At 32.1% G+C, this 19,884-nt stretch overlaps 1 protein-coding gene across 1 annotated transcript; it reads left to right on the top strand.

Moving 5' to 3' along the window:
- Nucleotides 1-12,691: 12,691 nt before the first annotated feature.
- LOC140178327 (uncharacterized) lies at nt 12,692-13,462 on the top strand. Its single transcript, XM_072214669.1, has one exon. The coding sequence runs from the start codon at nt 12,692-12,694 to the stop codon at nt 13,460-13,462; it is 771 nt and encodes a 256-aa protein (XP_072070770.1).
- Nucleotides 13,463-19,884: the final 6,422 nt, after the last annotated feature.

The following is a 19,884-nucleotide window of genomic DNA, read 5'->3' as shown; positions in this document are numbered from 1 at the left end:
TTGATAGATATAAAGTGCGTTTTGCGGCTAAGAGATTCACTTAGACTGAAGATGTTGATTTTTGGAGACATTTTCTCCTGTTGTCAAGCTTATCACTATCAGATTATTCCTAACTTTGGCATCCATAAAACACTTACCCATACACCAATTAGATGTCAATAATCTTTCTTGCACAGTGACCTCCTGAAAGATGTTTATATGTCCTTGTCCCTTGAAATTGTTCTAACTTGCCCAAATCAATGTTGCAAAGTGTTGAAATCTCTATACGGTTTACGGCATTCTAGTCCCATGTGGCATGAGAAACTCTCCAATTTTTTACTATCTTATGGATACCAATAGACTATTTCTAATTATAGTTTATTTGTTAAATTTATTGGTACTGAACTCTCTACTCTTCTAGTTTACATTGATGATATTGTTATAAATGAAAATTCTATTTCTGAACTTGCTACTGATAAAATAATTTTGAACCAATATTTCAAAATTAAAGATTTGGGTCATTTGAAATAGTTTCTACATATTGAGTTACTCAATCAAAAAAGAAAATTTTTCTCTCTCAAAAAAAATATTATCTTGATCTTTTAGAAGACTCTGGTTTGTTAGGCGCTAAACCAGTTTCTGTTACCATGGATAGTGTTACAAAACTTCATCAGGACGACAATCCCCTTCTCTCGGATCCTTTTATCAACATTTAGTTGGTCGTCTCATATATCTTACCACTACAAGACCAGACATCATGTATGCAACACAACAATTAAGTCAATTTATGACATCTCCTACTCAGTCTCATCTTCAAGTTGCAAAGCGAGTGTTGAGGTACTTAAAGAATAGCCCCAGGAAAGGAATTTTCTTCCCCATGGTCAACTCTTTAGTCTCGTGCAAGACCAAAAAATAAACCACCATTGTCCAATCATTCACTGAAACAGAATATCATGCACTTGTCAATACAACTTGTGAACTTCAATAGATACTAATGTGTTATAATTTTTACGCATCTCTCCTACCACCAGTTTTATATTTGTGATAATCAGAGTGTCTTTCATATTGTTACTAATCTGGTTTTTCATGAACTGACCAAATATTTGGAAGTTGATTATCACTTGGTCCGACGAAAGCTCAAGCTGGAGTGATGAAATTTCTCTCCATTCATTCTTCTCGACAACTAGCTGACATCTTCACTAAACTTTTGTTTCCTCGACTCTTCTATCTTAATCTCAATAAACTTAGCGTTCTTGACATTTTTCATCCTCCAACTTGTGAGAGCATATTAAACCATTCTTCTACATTAGCACATGACAACAATAAAAAAATCTCACGTCAATTCATAAATTCATCTCAAGAGAATACATAAATTTTATCATAATTTTAGTTTTTATTATTTTTATTTGTTCTTATTTTTCATAAGTAATGTTGTATATATATTTGACTTTACTTTTATAATTTTTCAATAAAAATTTACAAAGCACAACCTTCTTTATTTTTGCTTTTTTTTATTCTTTTAGAATTTTATTAAAAATATCTAAGATTCATACCTTACATAGGTATTTACTGAGTGGATTGGTTCGGATCTATGAGAAAATAAGATTTTAAATTGATAAAAAAATATAAATTAGTTTGGATTGAATTGAATAAAAGATTTTTTATAAATGGACTTGAACTAATCTAAAAGATTAAATTTAGATTGAATCCATTCGAATAAAAATACACACAATTAAAATCAAATTTTAAAAAACAAAAATTCTATAAATATGTAATAGTATAAAAATAAAAATAAAAAATAGATAAATCATAAACTGTAATATATCATCAGATTCATACTAAAATAAACATCATCTAATATGCATAATTTGTCAAAATCTTATAATGTTATATAAAACTAATCGAATAATGGGATTTGTTCAAATTTCGTAATCATAAAACCAACACTCAAACTAATTAAACTTGAGTATAATAAAGTCTTTCTCGATTAGACTCGATTATCTGAGAGCTACAATACTAATTAAATTGAGTCGAGTTAATTTTGATTGGATAATTATAATATTCGTATCTATAAATATTCCTATTTTTATATCTCAAATAAAAACGAAAATATATCGTTTTATGTCATTATTTTCGATAGTAAATTTATAAAGAAACTACTTAGATTAAAACATTGTTTTTAAAGATATTATTTAATAATTAAAATTTAACACATATAATTAATTAAATTGTGTTATTTTTTTATTAAAATTAGATTATTAGACTGAAAAAATTAAGTTAGCCAAAAAATTAATAAATTAAATTTTGAATCAGTTTAAATTAATATTTTTATTTATAGAAAATGACTACAATATTCCTATTATAAAAAAGAACTAAAATACCTATATATATATATATATTTTAAAAACTTATGGAAAAAATGGTTAGAATTTAGGATTCACAAAATTAATATGTATAATAAAAATATTTTTGTTATTTTCTATAATAGGGATATTATAGTTATTTTCTATAAAAAATAATATTAATTTAGATCAATTTAAAATTTATTATTCTATTATATATATATCTAATTTTAGAGCCAAAATGTGTTACATGTGACTTTTTCATTGTAATTAGAATCAAATCTTTTTTTCCATAATATCTATTATTTATTATATATTTTTAATTTTAGAGTCAAAATGTGTCACATGTTACTTTCTCATTGCAATTGGAATCAAATCTTTTCCTCCAAAATTAAAGAATTCTCCTTTTCTCCTTACTAATTTTATAACCAAAATGTGCCACATGTCACTCTCTCGTTGTAATTAAAATTAAATTCTTCTCTCCAAAATTAAAGAATTCTTCCCTCCTCCTTACTAATTTTACAACTAAAATGTGCCACATATCATTCCCTCATTACAATTGAAATCAAATCTTTTCCTCCAAAATTAAAAAGTTCTTCTCTCCTCCCTCTTCCCTCTTCCTTTCTCTTTTTCTCTCATTCCTTCTACCACTCTATCTATTTTATATATCTTTATCAATATCAATAATTAATTACTAATTTAACAATCAAAATGTACAACATGACATTCTATAGTTGTATTAAAATTGAAATTGAAATATTAAAATTGAAATTGAAATATACATATTATGTATCATATACTACTATCTAATTTAATAATCAAATGTGTTACATGATACTCTCCGATTAAAATTGAGAGAAAATATATTTTTTTCAAAATTAATAAACTTCCTTCCTAAATTCTCTCATCTACCTCTCTCCTATTTCTCTCTATTATTTTTACTCTATATATAATTTATATTTTATATTAGTAATGTAAAATTATGTCATCCGATATTTTTTTATAATTAAAATAAAATTTTTTCTTCAAAAATTAACAAACTCTCATTCTCACTCTCATTCTTCATCTTTATCTTTCTCTCTCTTTTCTCTCATTCTCTATTTTTCTATGTTTTTCTTCTACAGAAAATAAAATAAATAAAATAATATAATTTAAATAAAAATATTATTATTATTGTTATTATATACATAGTTTTTTAATTTTTTATTTAGTTAAAATTTTTTTCGCTTATCTTTTTAATATATATTTTCATTTCTCTTCTTTCAAATATCTATTACATATAATTTTGAGAGAATACTAATGTTATATTTAAAAGTTAGAATCAAGATTCAATTATTTTAAAAAAATAAATTTGAGTTAATTTTATAACTATCAGTATAATTTTTTTATACTAATATCTAATTATATTTTTATATACATAGAAAAAAAATATTATTTTTAAATAACAAGTATAAAAATTAATTATTTCTATTTTGTAACAGACTTAACAGTTAACATCTCATTAAATATAAAAGTATACATGTTAAATTGTTTTAAATTTTAGATAACGAATATTAAAATTAATTATTAATAAAAAATTATACTTTTTCATATAAAAATAATAACTAAAAATTTTATTATTTAATTTTTTATTTACAGATACTTTGGTCTTTTCAGCCAAAGACTTTTATCAGCCTACGACTTTTTTTTATAAAAGTAGTTTGATTTTATAAATCTTCTATGTTATGCATAATCTATACTATTAGAACAAAGTAGACCATAGTTTTAAAAATTTTATATTCCTATAATATTATTACCGGTAAAAATATTAATTTGATTCACTATTTTTCAGTTAAATTAATTTAATTTGTCTAATCTAATTTTGATAAAAATATACAATTTAATCAATTATATGTATTAAATTTTAATTATTAAAATATATATTTAAAAAAGTATTTTAGATGTCTTTATAGAAGTGACTCTAACTTATAAAATTTGAAATAAAATAAACCTTTCTAAACATGAAAAACGAGACACGGACAAAATAAAAAATTAGAAGACTTACGTAACCTTTTTTTTCGGACACCCAATTGAATGCAATTACAATTGTAATATTATTAAAAAAATCGACATATAAAGCAAACGAAATAAATGTGATAGGTTTATGAGGGTTTGCAGAACAATGAATCAATCTAAGTGCATGTTTGGACGCTATTATTTTGTTAAAAAAAGATCTTTTTTTAATGAAAATAGATTTTTTTATTTTTTAACGTGTTTAACAAATTTTTAGTAGTAAAAATAAAAGCACTAGTAAAATAAAAAAAATCTTTTTTGAGAAGCTATAATTTACATTTTTTTAAAAGATCTTTTTTCCTAAAAAAAAAGATGTTTTCATGTAATAAATAAATAAAAAAGTACTTTTATATTGTTATACCAAAATATAATTAATAGATAAAAAGACCTTTTTACATAAAATATCCAAACATAAAATTACTTTTACTTCTTTATAAGATCTTTTAAAAAAAGATAACTCAAAAAAAATCTTTTCTTAAAAACTCACCCAAACAAACAATAGCTTATGCTTAATCTTATCTTTAATAAGGTGGAATCACATTTTGGTTCTATCTTTTCTTTTCTTTTTTTATGATAAACAACCAACATTTTGTCTTTTATTTTGTTGAGTGTATGAAACAACAAGAGCTCAAAATAAAAAGAGCAATATTATGGAAATCTGAACAATCATTTAATCAAACAATTAGAAGTTCAACAGTTTAAATTTTAGAAGAGTTGAATTGATGGATATATTAAAATGATATTTTTATATAAACTAGGGAATTCGGATCAATCATGTAATCTAATTTATTTTGAGTTCTTTTTTCTCGTTTGTTGAACATATATAGTTTTAGACTTTTAGTATAAATTTATTTATTTTTATTTTGTTAAGAAAAAGTTTTATAGTTACTCATAAGCTAATTATAATAAAAAGTTAAAAGTTAAAAATATTATACATTTTGAAAGAAAAAAATTAAGATAAATTATAAGAATTTAATCTCCTAGTATTAAAAATTTGGTTTCGCTGTTGTGGAGACGTATTTCTTTTAGAATGAATATATATTCAATAGAAAATTTTATTTTGACAGAAAAAATAATTATATAAAAAAATGATAACGGTTTTTATTCGACGTTTTTAGTCGTCTTACGACGTGTACAAATTGTGCACTTTCATAATTCATTAAAAAAAATAACATTTTTCTCATGCATACTTGCTCTTAGACCATCTCCAGTAGAGAACTCATCTCAGTTCCTATTTATGGCCCACTTGTCATAAAAAGTAACTTCACATCAGATTTTGCGTCATAACTAATAAATAGGAACTCAATGAATCTCTCTCTTCTCCATTAGAAGGAACTAACTTTAATCCCTATTGTGGTCCCACCTAATTAATTAATTAAGTAATTAAAATTAATATAATAATTATTATTTTTTAATAATATTATTTAAATTTATAAATTCAAAATAATTCAATATTATAAAATATTAAAATAAATAACTTAAATTTGATTAGTATTTTAAATTTTATAAATAAAAATAAATAATTCAACTAAAAATTATTTTATAATATATAAAAATTAAATTTATTTTTTATGTAAAATAAATTTAATTAATTATGATTTAATATAACAATATAAATAATATTTGATATTGATTTAACATAATTATTTATATTAATTATAATTTAATATAACTAATTATTAAATAATTAATATAAATAATTAATTAAATAGATATATAAGTATTTAATATATATTTAATATATTTTTTATTTTTTTTATTAACTTACCACATGGCATGGTTTTATTGGTTGTTGCAAGTCCCTGCTTAGAGGGACTCTCAACCTTGATCCCCGTGAAGAGCCCTCTTTCCCTTTTCACTCCAATGGTAATTGAGTCCCCATATGTCAGAAGAGGAACTCTATTTCTTAGCATTGGAGTTGCTCTTAGGCGTGACAAGCATGAAAGTCGGTCCGCGAGAAGCTCGTCTTTCGGTGAGTTGTTCTTCTTAGTCCCGTCTAATAAGACGGTTCTAGAATTTTATCTCGTTTCGTTTAATTGCAGGTTAATGGGTTGGTAGATTAAATTTGTCAAATTTTTTTTATTATTATTTATTAAATAATATATATAATTTCACAATTATATTAATAATTTATAATTTCTAAAGGTATAAAAAAATTATATTTTTAATATTCACAAATATTAAAGTCTTTATAATTATAAATATTGTTTCAAAAACAAAATAAACATAATCCAAAACATTCAATTTTTATCTTTATACTCTTGTAAGTTGGGTTTGAAAAAATTGTATTTTGACAAAAAAATTGTAAAAATATTCTCTTAAAAAAAAATCCGACAAAAAAGTCCGTCCCACCCCACTAAAGCAGATTAGACAGATTTTTGTTCATTGACAATCTCAATTTTTCAACCCAATCTATTTTTTTGACTAATTATACAGATCAACCCAATAAAATTAAGTCCGTTTGACACTCTTACTTACTTTCTATGATGTAACTAACATGGATAATATTTCATGAAATCTGTTAACCATCACCACATAAGATTTCTAACTTTTGCACTGTCATAAAAAAATCTAACTTTTAATTTTCATTTAGCTAAAGGATAATGTCAGAGAGATAATAACTTTAAATTCAGTTATCTTATTTAATTTAATATATATAATTTAAATTCAATTTTCATATCTCTCAGACATTTTTGTTATTACTTAAATAATTTTTTAGCTCCTATAAAAAAATTTAGATTTATATTATTTTTATTTTGATCCAATAAAATCTAAAAGGTCTCAATTTTTATTGTTAGTTTGTTTTGCTAATTACTAACGCAGCAATGCAAAACGTGTCGCATTAATATTTAACCAACCACACAAGTATTTAATAAAATCAAATTAATGGCTGTGACTAAAATAAAAACCTTTTAAATTGTAGTTACAAAAGTCAAAGAAAATTTTTATATAGACTAATTATGTATAGTTCCCACCAAATTTCAAATTAATGTTTCTAACTTCATTTTGTTCTACCTTATGTCTCTCAACTACCCACTTTTAATGCATTATTATTAGTACTTTTAAAGTTAGCTAACTTGTGAAACCAATTATATTTTCGTTATTATTTCTTCAAAGAAACAATTTGTATAAATTTCTATCAATGCAAGAAAACTGAGAGCATATTTGCTCTGAAATAGGTAAGCTTATGGGGAAATAATGCATTATATTTTTGGCAATAGCAATAAGTCAAAGTAAGTAAGCTTAATTAGCAACTCATACATCAATAGTAATAATAAATAACCCTTTTTCGGCTACAAGTTATATTCTTTAATCATATATCATCATTTTTTTGGGTTTAAAATTTTGGTACACTCCACATTTATTTTTTATTTTTATCAAAGTCAAGAATACTTTTAGATTTTTCTAATGTTTAAAATAAATACTTATAAAATATAAAACCGTTTAGGAAGTAAGTTTTATTAATATAGAACATAATCACATAAGTCTATTTCTTGTTAATTATGTAGCATAATTGACTTTGATGATTAATTGAATATTTGAAAACACAAAATAACCTATATTTTATTTTTATTTTTTGGAGCTAAACTCTATAGAAGTAGCAATATTATATTACAAATACAAAATTCTTGGTGTCTCCTAATTATTCCAAAAGCATTTAATGTTTCGAACTAAACTTCACCAAATAAATCATCTGATTAATTGCTAAATTGTTTTTTGATTGCGTAGGATTGTAGATCATGTTGTTGTTTTAGGATTGTAGATTACAGTTGGGATCCTTTGATGTTTTACTAAATTGAATTAAATTTCAATTATGAAGATCACTATCACATAATATCCACTACTACTACGCAACCATAAATAGATGGATAATTTTTTTTTTTTTGGTGACTTATAGATGGATAATATAACGTACTCTTTTCGATCCCTAATAATTATTGTATCTATCTATATATTATTGGTACGCTAATGTAATCTCTTCATTTTTAAATAATTCCATAATTAAAAACTTATATAACATTAACAATTATTCTTTAATAAATTATCTCTCTTTTAAGCAAGAAGATTATTAAAAATGAGGTGGTGCGAGACTCGTGCAAAGATGTTTAAACTTTAAAATGTCTTTTAATGAAAAATATTTAATCTCATCTATTAAATTTTGACATGTAGTATAGTTTGAAAATGTTATTTTTATTAAAAAGTGTGTTATATTTTTAAAATCGTTATTTTGACTCTAATACTAATTTTTAAATTTAATTAGGATTTAAATTTTTAACAAAAATTTTATTAGAAGATAGTTTTATTTTTTATTTTTTTATAAATTTTATAATATTATTTTTCTGCTTTTATTTTATTATCATTTTGATATTTTTTCATTTTGCGAATTTAATATTTTTTTACGAGTTAAGTTTTTATTTGTAATTTATATAATTCTTTAATATTTTTTCTTTTCTTTGATTCTTAAGATCTATATTTTAATCTACTAATTTTTTATTGTTAATTATTCTATTTTTAGTCTAGTAATTATTATTTATTTTTGAATTCTTTGAATAAAACTTGAGATTTTGAAAAAAATTATTTTATATAAATTTAAAAAATTCAGTGTCATTTGAATTAATATTAGTTAAAATATTTAATTAATTATTTTTCTTAAATATTTAATTTTATTCATAATTTATATTTTTATATTAATCTACGTTTCATAGAGTATGTTTTTTTACTATAGCCAAATAAATAATTTTTGAAAAAATTATTTTATCATCTTTATATAAGTGGTGCTCTAAAAATAAAAGGGAGATATGAGATCTAATTTGATAAAAAATTTACTTTTCATCAAGTAATTTATGGTGCATATGTTACAACACATGCATGAAATAGCAGCAGTTTTAAACTACCATAAAATAAATTATCCGTATTTAGAATTATTATCATTTAAGATGTGAGAATTAGAATTTGCAGTAGTTTTCAACAACTGTTGGTATAACTATCGCTATATTAATATATCGCGTTAATTTAAAACCATCGCAATATACTAATCTTGGATTGTGTTACCAATTTTACAAGAGTTATGTTACGTGTACACTAAAATCAGTCATTAAAATAAGCCACTAGTATAAAATACATGTTGGAATACAAATACATATTTAAAATAAATTAAACTACACATGTATTCATACACAAATACATTGGTGACTGATTTTAGTGGTTGATTTTGGTGTACAAATAGTATTTTTGATTTTGCAATAATCGTAAACTGCCATTAAGCGATGTGTTTTTTGTAATGCATCTTTAAACACTTCTTACTAAGTAAGTAACCTTGTTAATTTGACAAATCTTAACACTCTATTTATTGTATTTTATAACAATTGTTTAAAATTAAAGTTTAGAAGTTAAAAATGAAAGTTCAAAATTTAAAATTTTGGGATTTAGAATTTTTTAGGTTGTTAGAGTTTAGGATTTAGATTTTAAAATTTGTGATTTAAAATTTAGACTTTAGAATTAAAAAAAAAAACTACATTTTTTACTTTTTCAAGAGTCTATTAACATTTATCATAATTTATTGAAGATAGATTTTAGAAAATAATTTTTAAAACTTGTAACACATATATTTAGTTAATTAAATTAAAATAATTTTAAATAAATACAATCAGCCCAATTCAGATTTAATAAAAAAATAAAAATTTAAATGAACACGTATCTTTTATAACCAAATCCACAACCAAGTCTTATTATACTTTAATAAACCTCTTAATATACTTTAATTCTCATCTTACTTTTAAGTGTCAATTCACATGTACACACATTTATCTAGATGTATTTTGTTATGCCAATAGAGTATTGAGTTAAATTGGTTAAACTTAATTATCAAAACGCTTGGTTATATAGTATTATTCTTTAATAAAATATACTTTAAATTTTAAAATGACCATAATAATAGTTATAAATTGAGGAGAATTTTTTACCACGAATGAAATTTGACATCAATAATATAATTAAGAATAAAACTGAATATTTATTAATATATAAAATTATATTATACTATTTAATTTTGATAAGTACAAGTTAATTTTAAAAAATAATTCCTTAAGTACTTTTAAAACATTTCCAACTTTTTAAAAACTCATAGTTCTTTTTATTTTTATTATTAAAAAAGAGTAATATAAACTAATTTGACACTCATTTAATACGTATTTTTTGTTTTGTTAATCACATAAAAATATAAATACATAATTGATTAATATAAATTATATTTTTAATTTAGTTAATTTCTTTAGAATAAAAATTTAATTCAAGACTTATCTATTTTTATGAAAGATAAGACGATTTCTTACCAAAAAAAGAACACTTCGATCCTAACATTATTAATTTAGAATAATACGAATAGAAAATTCGTCAAATAATAACAGAAATTAGTTTTTAGAGGTTTATTTGTAATTCTTTATTCTCACCATTATAATTCTTTATTCTTTATTCCGTCTTCCAACCTTCCCAGATCCTTGTTGAGTAGCAGTTCTAGCAGGATAGTAAATTACAACCCTACGACGAAGGTGATCGTCGGGAATACCGGAAACCAATCCGATCTCGCCTGGTTTGGGCTTTTCCACCAACGCGTCGGAGGAGAATGGACGCAACGCGCCTCCCAAAACGGTGCGTAGGCCACGGCCATGGCTTGCTGCACGTTGCACAAAGTATACCATAATAAAACGGAAAAAGTACATAAAGGGTGCGCAAAGATAATAAAATTATGAAAGAATAATGAACGAAAAGATGAAAAAATTTTATTAATTGTTGATTGATTGAAAATTGTAAACTATGAAGATAAAACTAAGTATATATAGAGTATTGACCTATTATTAAGATAAAAGCAAATAAAGATAAAGATAAAGATAAAGATAAAGATAAAGATAAAATAAAGACTAAAATTATAATTAGATTTGTGTATTTTGTTGGGCTAAATTTGTGAGCCGTAAGACGTCTTTATTATTATCATGGGTTAAGGTGGAAGAGTGATTTAATATAAACACTAACACGAACAACATTAATATCATCATTTTCTGGGCAATTTACTTATTTAAATTATTTCACTCTCAATATTACGCAAATACATTGTTTCAAAAACGAATACGTAAATACGTTGATTCACATATCTATATAAACCGCTACTGGCAGTAGCGGTTTACAAGAGAACAGAAACTGCTAGTACCAGCCGCGGTTTACATGTATGCTGGGTTGGTCATAAATCGCTGCTGCCAGTAGCGGTTTATGTGCGTTGGTGTGCGTGCATAAACCACTGGTGCCTATAGCGGTTTACGTTTAGTATGTGTCAATGGGCTCCCTATATAAATCATGGAGAGGCCAAATGTGGAGAGGTAGAGTGTTATTCACAAATGGATGGGGAGGATAGTTTTGTGGCTCTGGTCCACTGCTCTGGAAAAATTAAAAAGAGCAAAAGGCATGGTGTGAAATTCACAGATAGAGAACCGATTAGTATTTTTATCCGATCTTCGAGTACATTGGCAGAGATTAAGCTCAGCATATTACGAAAGCTCGGTAACTGTGGGACGAAGTTGGTAAAAAAGTTGTTTTACAAGATTTTCATTACCGTTGTGTCAACTGGTGTGAGATATAAGACCTTTGTGATAGGATCGGATGAAAACCTACAGGTCTTGTTTCACTGCAGGCGTAGTTTTCCGGAGGTGAGGATACCTGAGCTGCTTGCGAAGTTGGAAGATCGTGTGGATAGCTCTGGGGCATCGGCACCGGATCCTCAGTCGACCACAGTCGGTGGTGCCTCGACATCAATGCCTATGGTAGCAGCGGCAGTTCTAATTCCTGAGCCCGAACGTGCTAGGGCTGTTCATGCTAGTGTGCCTCATTGTGTGCCTGGGGTTGAATTTGAGGCTGGATCGGATCGAGTTGAGAATGCGCTGTGTGATGATGATTCCGATGAGGAGCCGGTCGATATTGGTGGGGACAGTGATGATGATATACCAAGAGGTACACGTACAACCCATGGAGGTTCCGGTTCTGGAACACAAGAGTACCCTCCCCACCTGTCGTCTTTGAACTTGGAAGCCATCGATCAACACCAGAATGTAGAGGCAACATTCGATGGGCAGGGTATGCATGATGGGACAGGTTTGACTGAATTTTAGATTGGTCAATCGTTCCAGATTAAGGAGGAAGCCGTGCTGAGCGTAAAAGATTACAGCATTTGGCGTGGAGTTGAGTACATGGTTATGGAGTCAAATAATCTAAAATACCAAGGGAGATGCAAGGAGTTTGGTAACGGGTGCACATGGTTGATTCAGATAGTCATGCGGAAAAGGAAGAGCACATGGGAAGCTAGGAGGTACAACGGACCACACACGTGTATGGCCACATCGATATCGAGCGACCACAAGCAGCTTGATTATCATGTCATCTGTGCGAGGATCTTTCCATTGGTTAGAGCTGATGCGTCGGTGTCGATTAAGGTGTTGCAAGAGGCAACAGAAGCAACATATGATTTCAAGCCTAGTTATCGGAAGGTGTGGTTGGCGAAGCAGAAGGCAGTAGCACAGATCTACGGCGATTGGGAGGAGTCATATGCGGATTTGCCCCGTTGGATCCTTGGGGTCACATTCACCATGGACGGTTCCGTTGCTCTGCTAAAGACCTCCCCGGTTAGAGTGGGTGACCAGGTTGATGAAGATAGAGTCTACTTTCATCGCATGTTTTGGATATTTCCTCCATGTATTGAGGCATTATGCCACTGTAAGCCACTCGTCAGTATCGACAGGACACACCTGTATGGCAAGTATGGAGGGACCTTGTTGTTGGCGATTGCTCAGGATGGGAATTCGAATATTTTGCCTGTTGCGTTTGCACTAGTGGAGGGAAAAAATGCAGAGTCTTGGTCATACTTTCTATCCAATCTTAGAAGACATGTTACTCCACAGCAAGGTATTCTCGTGATCTCTGATAGACACAATGGCATCAAGGCTACGCTGGAGTCCCCAGATAGTGGTTGGCAACCTCCCTATGCTTATAGGGCATTTTGTATTCGGCATGTTGCTGCAAATTTCGCCCTCACCTTCAAGGGGTAGGATGCGAGGAGGTGGCTAGTAAATGCCGCTTATGCGAAGACGGAAGCAGAATTTGACTATTGGTTTGATATAATGAGGACAGAGAACCCGACCATGTGTGATTGGGCAAACAGGATGGAGTATGAGATGTGGACACAGCACAAGGATGGGGGGAGACGATATGGTCGACGACCAACATTTCTGAGTGTGTGAACTCTGTTTTGAAGGGCACAAGAAATCTACCAGTGACGTTCTTGGTTAAGTCCACCTATCTTCGGCTTGTTGAGTTGTTTGTTGTCTGGGGGCAGACGGCAGAGGCACAGTTAGGGTCCGGTCACCGGTATTCGCAGGCACTTGTTAAGGCCATTGAGCGGAACTTGAAGGATTTGAGGTGCTTCACTGTGACTGTGTTCGATAGGCATCAACTTGACTATACAGTGGCTGAGACTACCCCCACAGGCAAATTCTCGTTGGGTAGCTACCGGGTTTCCCTAAGGGATCGTACTTGCAACTGTGGATACTTCCAGGCGCTGCACTACTCGTGTTGCCATGCCATCGCATGCTGTCCGCAGTCACGACTAGATTGGGCAACTTATGTCGATGAAGTGTACATCATGTCTGAGGTATTTAAGGTGTATTAGATGTCCTTTGCACCTTGTATTCTAGAGGGGCTTTGGCCCCCCTATGACGGTCCGACTGTGATCTCCGACCCGAACATGAGATGGGCAAGAGAAGGACGACCACGGTCCACCCGCATCCGCAACAACATGGACGAAGCTGACACCAGTCGACCGAAGCGGTGTGGCCTGTGCAGGCAGCCCGGTCACACCCGAAGGGTTTGCCCTCAGCGAGGTTCTACCAGCGGCATCTAGAGTTATCATGGTTTATATCCTTTGGAATTGTTTACGTGTCATGTTGTCAGTTATCTGTTTAGTGTTTGTTCCTACGAATATATCCCCTTGTAATCAGCAATGACTTTTAGTTATGATCAGTTTATTAGTTAATCTTAATTCAATTAGTTGCTTATCACTTTTGTAGATTTATCATGGTTTAGTTCCATTATATAAGCGATCAATAATAGTATAGTAGTAAATGATATGCCAAAATAACAATCAACCATAATAATTAAACATAAAGTCCTTAACGAGTTCATAAATCACATAACAAAAAAAAAATACAACACAAAAGGCTAATCATCGTGATCATCCCGGGCTGCATCATGAAAAGGATCAAGCAGATGAGATCCCGTCCCACGGCGCGTGGGACGCCTGACTCTAGTCAGTCGGCCAGCCTCCTGAACAGCATCATCAACTGGAAGGTCAATCCCAAACGCAGATTGGGGGTGCCTCCCATGGTGAACCAAGTATCCAAAGGGCTACCTGCAGGATCGTTAAGATCCACCGCATACTGTCCCCGATAGTCAGGTGTCTGGGACTGCATCTTTGTCATATGTGGCTGGTAAGCTGCGGTATCGAATTGCACATCCGGTATTTGTGGCTGGTAAGGTGGGGCATCAACCTGCACATGGGACGGGCCGGCATCATCCCTAAACACCCAGCGAATTCTGCATGAAACTGTGCACTACCCATCTGATCATCTACATCCATTGTCATCGTAGGCGTAACAGACTGAGTGAATGTATCGCCTCCAGTCTCAGTCCCTGTAGTCCCACTAACTCCACCACCGAACTGGGTAGCACCCTCAGTGCCCCAACGTCTGGCACTAGACCGACGAACACGGTGACCGCCCCCATCAGCAGCCTCCCCACCTGCATCATCCTCGTGCAGCATATCATATATCCATCGCCACTCTTGACCGGTGTCCCGGGTACTAACACGACGACGTCTCTCAACATGCCGATTGTCTGGCATATCAGGTAGGTGTGATCTGCGTGGGACCTGTGACGAACCTCTCTGAAATGCCTCTTGAGGTATCTCGGTGCCCCTGGGATCCGCGAATGCTGCCCCTGGGCTAAAGAACCTATGAGCCTCGTGGTACCATGGTGCACGAAATTGTGATCATCAATGGCGCCATCAACATGGTACGCTCAATTGCAATCTCAACTCTTTATCACAACTTCGCACAACTAACCAGCAAGTGTACTGGGTCGTCCAAGTAATAAACCTTACGCGAGTAAGGGTCGATCCCACAGAGATTGTTGGTATGAAGCAAGCTATGGTCACCTTGTAAATCTTAGTCAGGCAAACTCAAATGGTTATGGGTGATGTATGAATAAAACATAAAGATAAAGATAGAGATACTTATGTAATTCATTGGTGAGAATTTCAGATAAGCGAGTGGAGATGCTTTGTCCCTTTCGTCTCTCTGCTTTCCTACTGTCTTCATCCAATCCTTCTTACTCCTTTCCATGGCAAGCTGTATGTAGGGTTTCACCGTTGTCAGTGGCTACCTCCCATCCTCTCAGTGAAAATGTTCAACGCACTCTGTCACGGCACGGCTATTCAGCTGTCGGTTCTCGATCATGTCGGAATAGAATCCAGTGATTCTTTTTCGTCTGTCACTAACGCCCCACAATCGCGAGTTTGAAGCTCGTCACAGTCATTCAATCATTGAATCCTACTCAGAATACCACATACAAGGTTTAGACCTTCCGGATTCTCTTGAATGCCGCCATCAATTCTAGCTTATACCACGAAGATTCCGATTAAGGGATCCAAGAGATAAACATTCAAGCCTTGTTTGCTTGTAGAACAGAAGTGGTTATCAGGCACTCGTTCATAAGTGAGAATGATGATGAGTGTCACATAATCATCACATTCATCATGTTCTTGGGGTGCAAATGAATATCTTAGAACAAGAATAAGCTGAATTGAATAGAAGAACAATAGTAATTGCATTAATACTCGAGGTACAGCAGAGCTCCACACCTTAATCTATGGTGTGTAGAAACTCCACCGTTGAAAATACATAAGAACAAGGTCTAGGCATGGCCGTGAGGCCAACCCCCAAAACGTGATCAAAAGATTCAAAGATCTAAAGATTCAAATACAATAGCAAAAGGTCTTATTTATAAAGAACTAGTAGCCTAGGGTTTACAGATATGAGTAAATGACATAAAAATCCACTTCCGGGCCCACTTGGTGTGTGCTTGGGCTGAGCATTGAAGAATTTTCGTGTAGAGACTTCTCTTAGAGTTAAACACCAGCTTTTGTGTCAGTTTGGGCGTTTAACTCCCATTCTTGTGCCAGTTCCGGCGTTTAACGCCGGGAAGTTTTGAGCTGATTTGGAACGCAGGTTTGGGCCATCAAATCTTGGAAAAAGTATGGACTATTATACATTGCTGGAAAGCCCAGGATGTCTACTTTCCAACGCCGTTGAGAGCGCGCCAATTGGGCTTCTGTAGCTCCAGAAAATCCACTTCGAGTGCAGGGAGGTCAGAATCCAACAGCATCTGCAGTCCTTTTTAGTCTCTGAATAAGATTTTTGCTCAGGTCCCTCAATTTCAGCCAGAAAATACCTGAAATCACAGAAAAACACACAAACTCATAGTAAAGTCCAGAAAAGTGAATTTTAACTAAAAACTAATAAAAATATACTAAAAACTAACTAAAACATACTAAAAACATACTAAAAACAATGCCAAAAAGCGTATAAATTATCCGCTCATCACAACACCAAACTTAAATTGTTGCTTGTCCTCAAGCAACTGAAAATCAAATAAGATAAAAAGAAGAGAATATACAATGAATTCCAAAAACATATATGAAGATCAGTATTAATTAGATGAGCGGGGCTTTTAGCTTTTTGCCTCTGAACAGTTTTGGCATCTCACTCTATCCTTTGAAATTCAGAATGATTGGCTTCTTTAGAAACTCAGAATCCAGATAGTGTTATTGATTCTCTTAGTTAAGTATGATGATTCTTGAACACAGCTACTTTATGAGTCTTGGCCGTGGCCCAAAGCACTCTGTCTTCTAGTATTACCACCGGATACATACATGCGACAGACACATAATTGGGTGAACCTTTTCAGATTGTGACTCAGCTTTGCTAGAGTCCCCAATTAGAGGTGTCCAGGGTTCTTAAGCACACTCTTTTTGCCTTGGATCACAACTTTATTTCTTTCTTTTTCTTTCTTTTTCTCTTTCTCTCCTTTTTTTTCGTTTTTTCTCTTTTTTTTCGCTTCTTCTCTTTTTTTTTGTATTCACTGCTTTTTCTTGCTTCAAGAATCATTTTTATGATTTTTCAGATCCTCAGTAACATGTCTCCTTTTTCATCATTCTTTCAAGAGCCAACATTCATGAACTACAAATTCAAAAGACATATGCACTGTTTAAGCATACATTCAGAAAACAAAAGTATTGCCACCACATCAAAATAATTAATCTGTTATAAAATTTAAAATTCATGCAATTCTTCTCTTTTTCAAGTAAGAACATTTTTCATTTAAGAGAGGTGATGGATTCATAGGACATTCATAACTTTAAGGCATAGACACTAAGACACTAATGATCATAAGACACAAACATAGACAAACATAAGCATTAAAATTCGAAAAACAGGAAAATAAAGAACAAGGAAATTAAAGAACGGGTCCACCTTAGTGATGGCGGCTTGTTCTTCTTCTTGAAGATCTCATGGAGTGCTTGAGCTCCTCAATATCTCTTCCTTGCCTTTGTTGCTCCTCTCTCATGATTCTTTGATCTTCTCTAATTTCAAGGAGGAGGATGGAATGTTCTTGGTGCTCCACCCTTAGTTGTCCCATGTTGGAACTCAATTCTCCTAGGGAGGTGTTCAGTTGCTCCCAATAGTTTTGTGGAGAAAAGTGCATCCCTTGAGGCATCTCAGGGATTTGATGATGAGAGGGTTCTCTTGTTTGCTCCATCCTCTTCTTAGTGATGGGCTTATCCTCATCAATGGGGATGTCTCCCTCTATGTCAATTCCAACTGAATAACAGAGGTGACAAATGAGATGAGGAAAGGCTAACCTTGCCAAGGTAGAGGACTTGTCCGCCACCTTATAAAGTTCTTGGGCTATAACCTCATGAACTTCTACTTCTTCTCCAATCATGATGCTATGAATCATGATGGCCCGGTCTATAGTAACTTCGGACCGGTTGCTAGTGGGAATGATTGAGCGTTGGATAAACTCCAACCATCCCCTAGCCACAGGCTTGAGGTCATGCCTTCTCAATTGAATCGGCTTTCCTCTTGAATCTCTCTTCCATTGGGCGCCCTCTTCACAAATGACTGTGAGGACTTGGTCCAACCTTTGATCAAAGTTGACCCTTCTAGTGTAAGGGTGTTCATCTCCGTGCATCATGGGTAAGTTGAATGCCAACCTTACATTTTTCGGACTAAAATCCAAGTATTTCCCCCGAACCATAGTAAGCCAATTCTTTGGGTCCGGGTTCACACTTTGATCATGGTTCTTGGTGATCCATGCATTGGCATAGAACTCTTGAACCATTAAGATTCCGACTTGTTGAATGGGGTTGGTAAGAACTTCCCAACCTCTTCTTCGGATCTCATGTCGGATCTCCGGATATTCACTCTTTTTGAGTTTGAAAGGGACCTCGGGGATCACCTTCTTCAAGGCCACAACTTCATAGAAGTGGTCTTGATGCACCCTTGAGATGAATCTCTCCATCTCCCATGACTCGGAGGTGGAAGCTTTTGCCTTCCCTTTCCTCTTTCTAGAGGTTTTTCCGGCCTTGGATGCCATAAATGGTTATGGAAAAACAAAAAGCAGTGCTTTTACCACACCAAACTTAAAAGGTTTGCTCGTCCTCGAGCAAAAGAAGAAAGAAGAGAGTAGAAGAAGAAGAAATAAAGGAGATGGAAATGGCTTTGTGGTTCGGCCAAAGGGGGAGAAGTAGTGTTTAGGTTGTGTGAAAATGAAGGAGTGAAGATGGGTTTATATAGGGGTGGGGGGAGGGGTAGGGTTCGGTAATGGGAGGGTGGGTTTGGGTAGGAAAGTGGTTTGAATTTGAATGGTGAGGTAGGTGGGGTTTTATGAAGGATGGATGTGAGTGGTGAAGAAAAAGATGGGATTTGATAGGTGAAGGGTTTCTGGGGAAGAGGTGTTGAGGTGATTGGTGAATGGGTGAAGAAGAGGGAGAGTGGTGGGGGTAGGTGGGGGTCCTGTGGGGTCCACAGATCCTGAGGTGTCAAGGAAAAGTCATCCCTGCACCAAGTGGCGAGCAAAATTGCTCCCTGTGCCAATTCTGGCGTTAAACGCCGGGCTGGTGCCCATTTCTGGCGTTTAACGCCAACTTCGTGCCCTTTCCTGGCATTTAACGCCAGTCTGGTGCCCCTTTCTGGCATTAAACGCCCAGAATGGTGCCAGACTGGGCGTTAAACGCCCATCTGCTAGCTTCACTGGCGTTTAAACGCCAGCAAGTTCTCCTCCAGGGTGTCCTGTTTTTCTTTCTATTTTTCATTCTGTTTTTGCTTTTTCAACTGATTTTGTGACTTCTCAT

The sequence above is a fragment of the Arachis hypogaea genome, chromosome 1 (assembly GCF_003086295.3).
Source record: "Arachis hypogaea cultivar Tifrunner chromosome 1, arahy.Tifrunner.gnm2.J5K5, whole genome shotgun sequence".
In the NCBI taxonomy this organism is placed as follows: domain Eukaryota; kingdom Viridiplantae; phylum Streptophyta; class Magnoliopsida; order Fabales; family Fabaceae; genus Arachis; species Arachis hypogaea.
The sequence above is the reverse complement of the archived record's forward strand: the minus strand, read 5'-3'. Positions and strand labels throughout refer to the sequence as shown.

What these genes read in the sequence shown, in the direction of transcription:
- LOC140178327 (XM_072214669.1), top strand. Translation starts at nt 12,692, where the DNA reads ATGCGGAAAAGGAAGAGCACATGGGAAGCTAGGAGGTACAACGGACCA.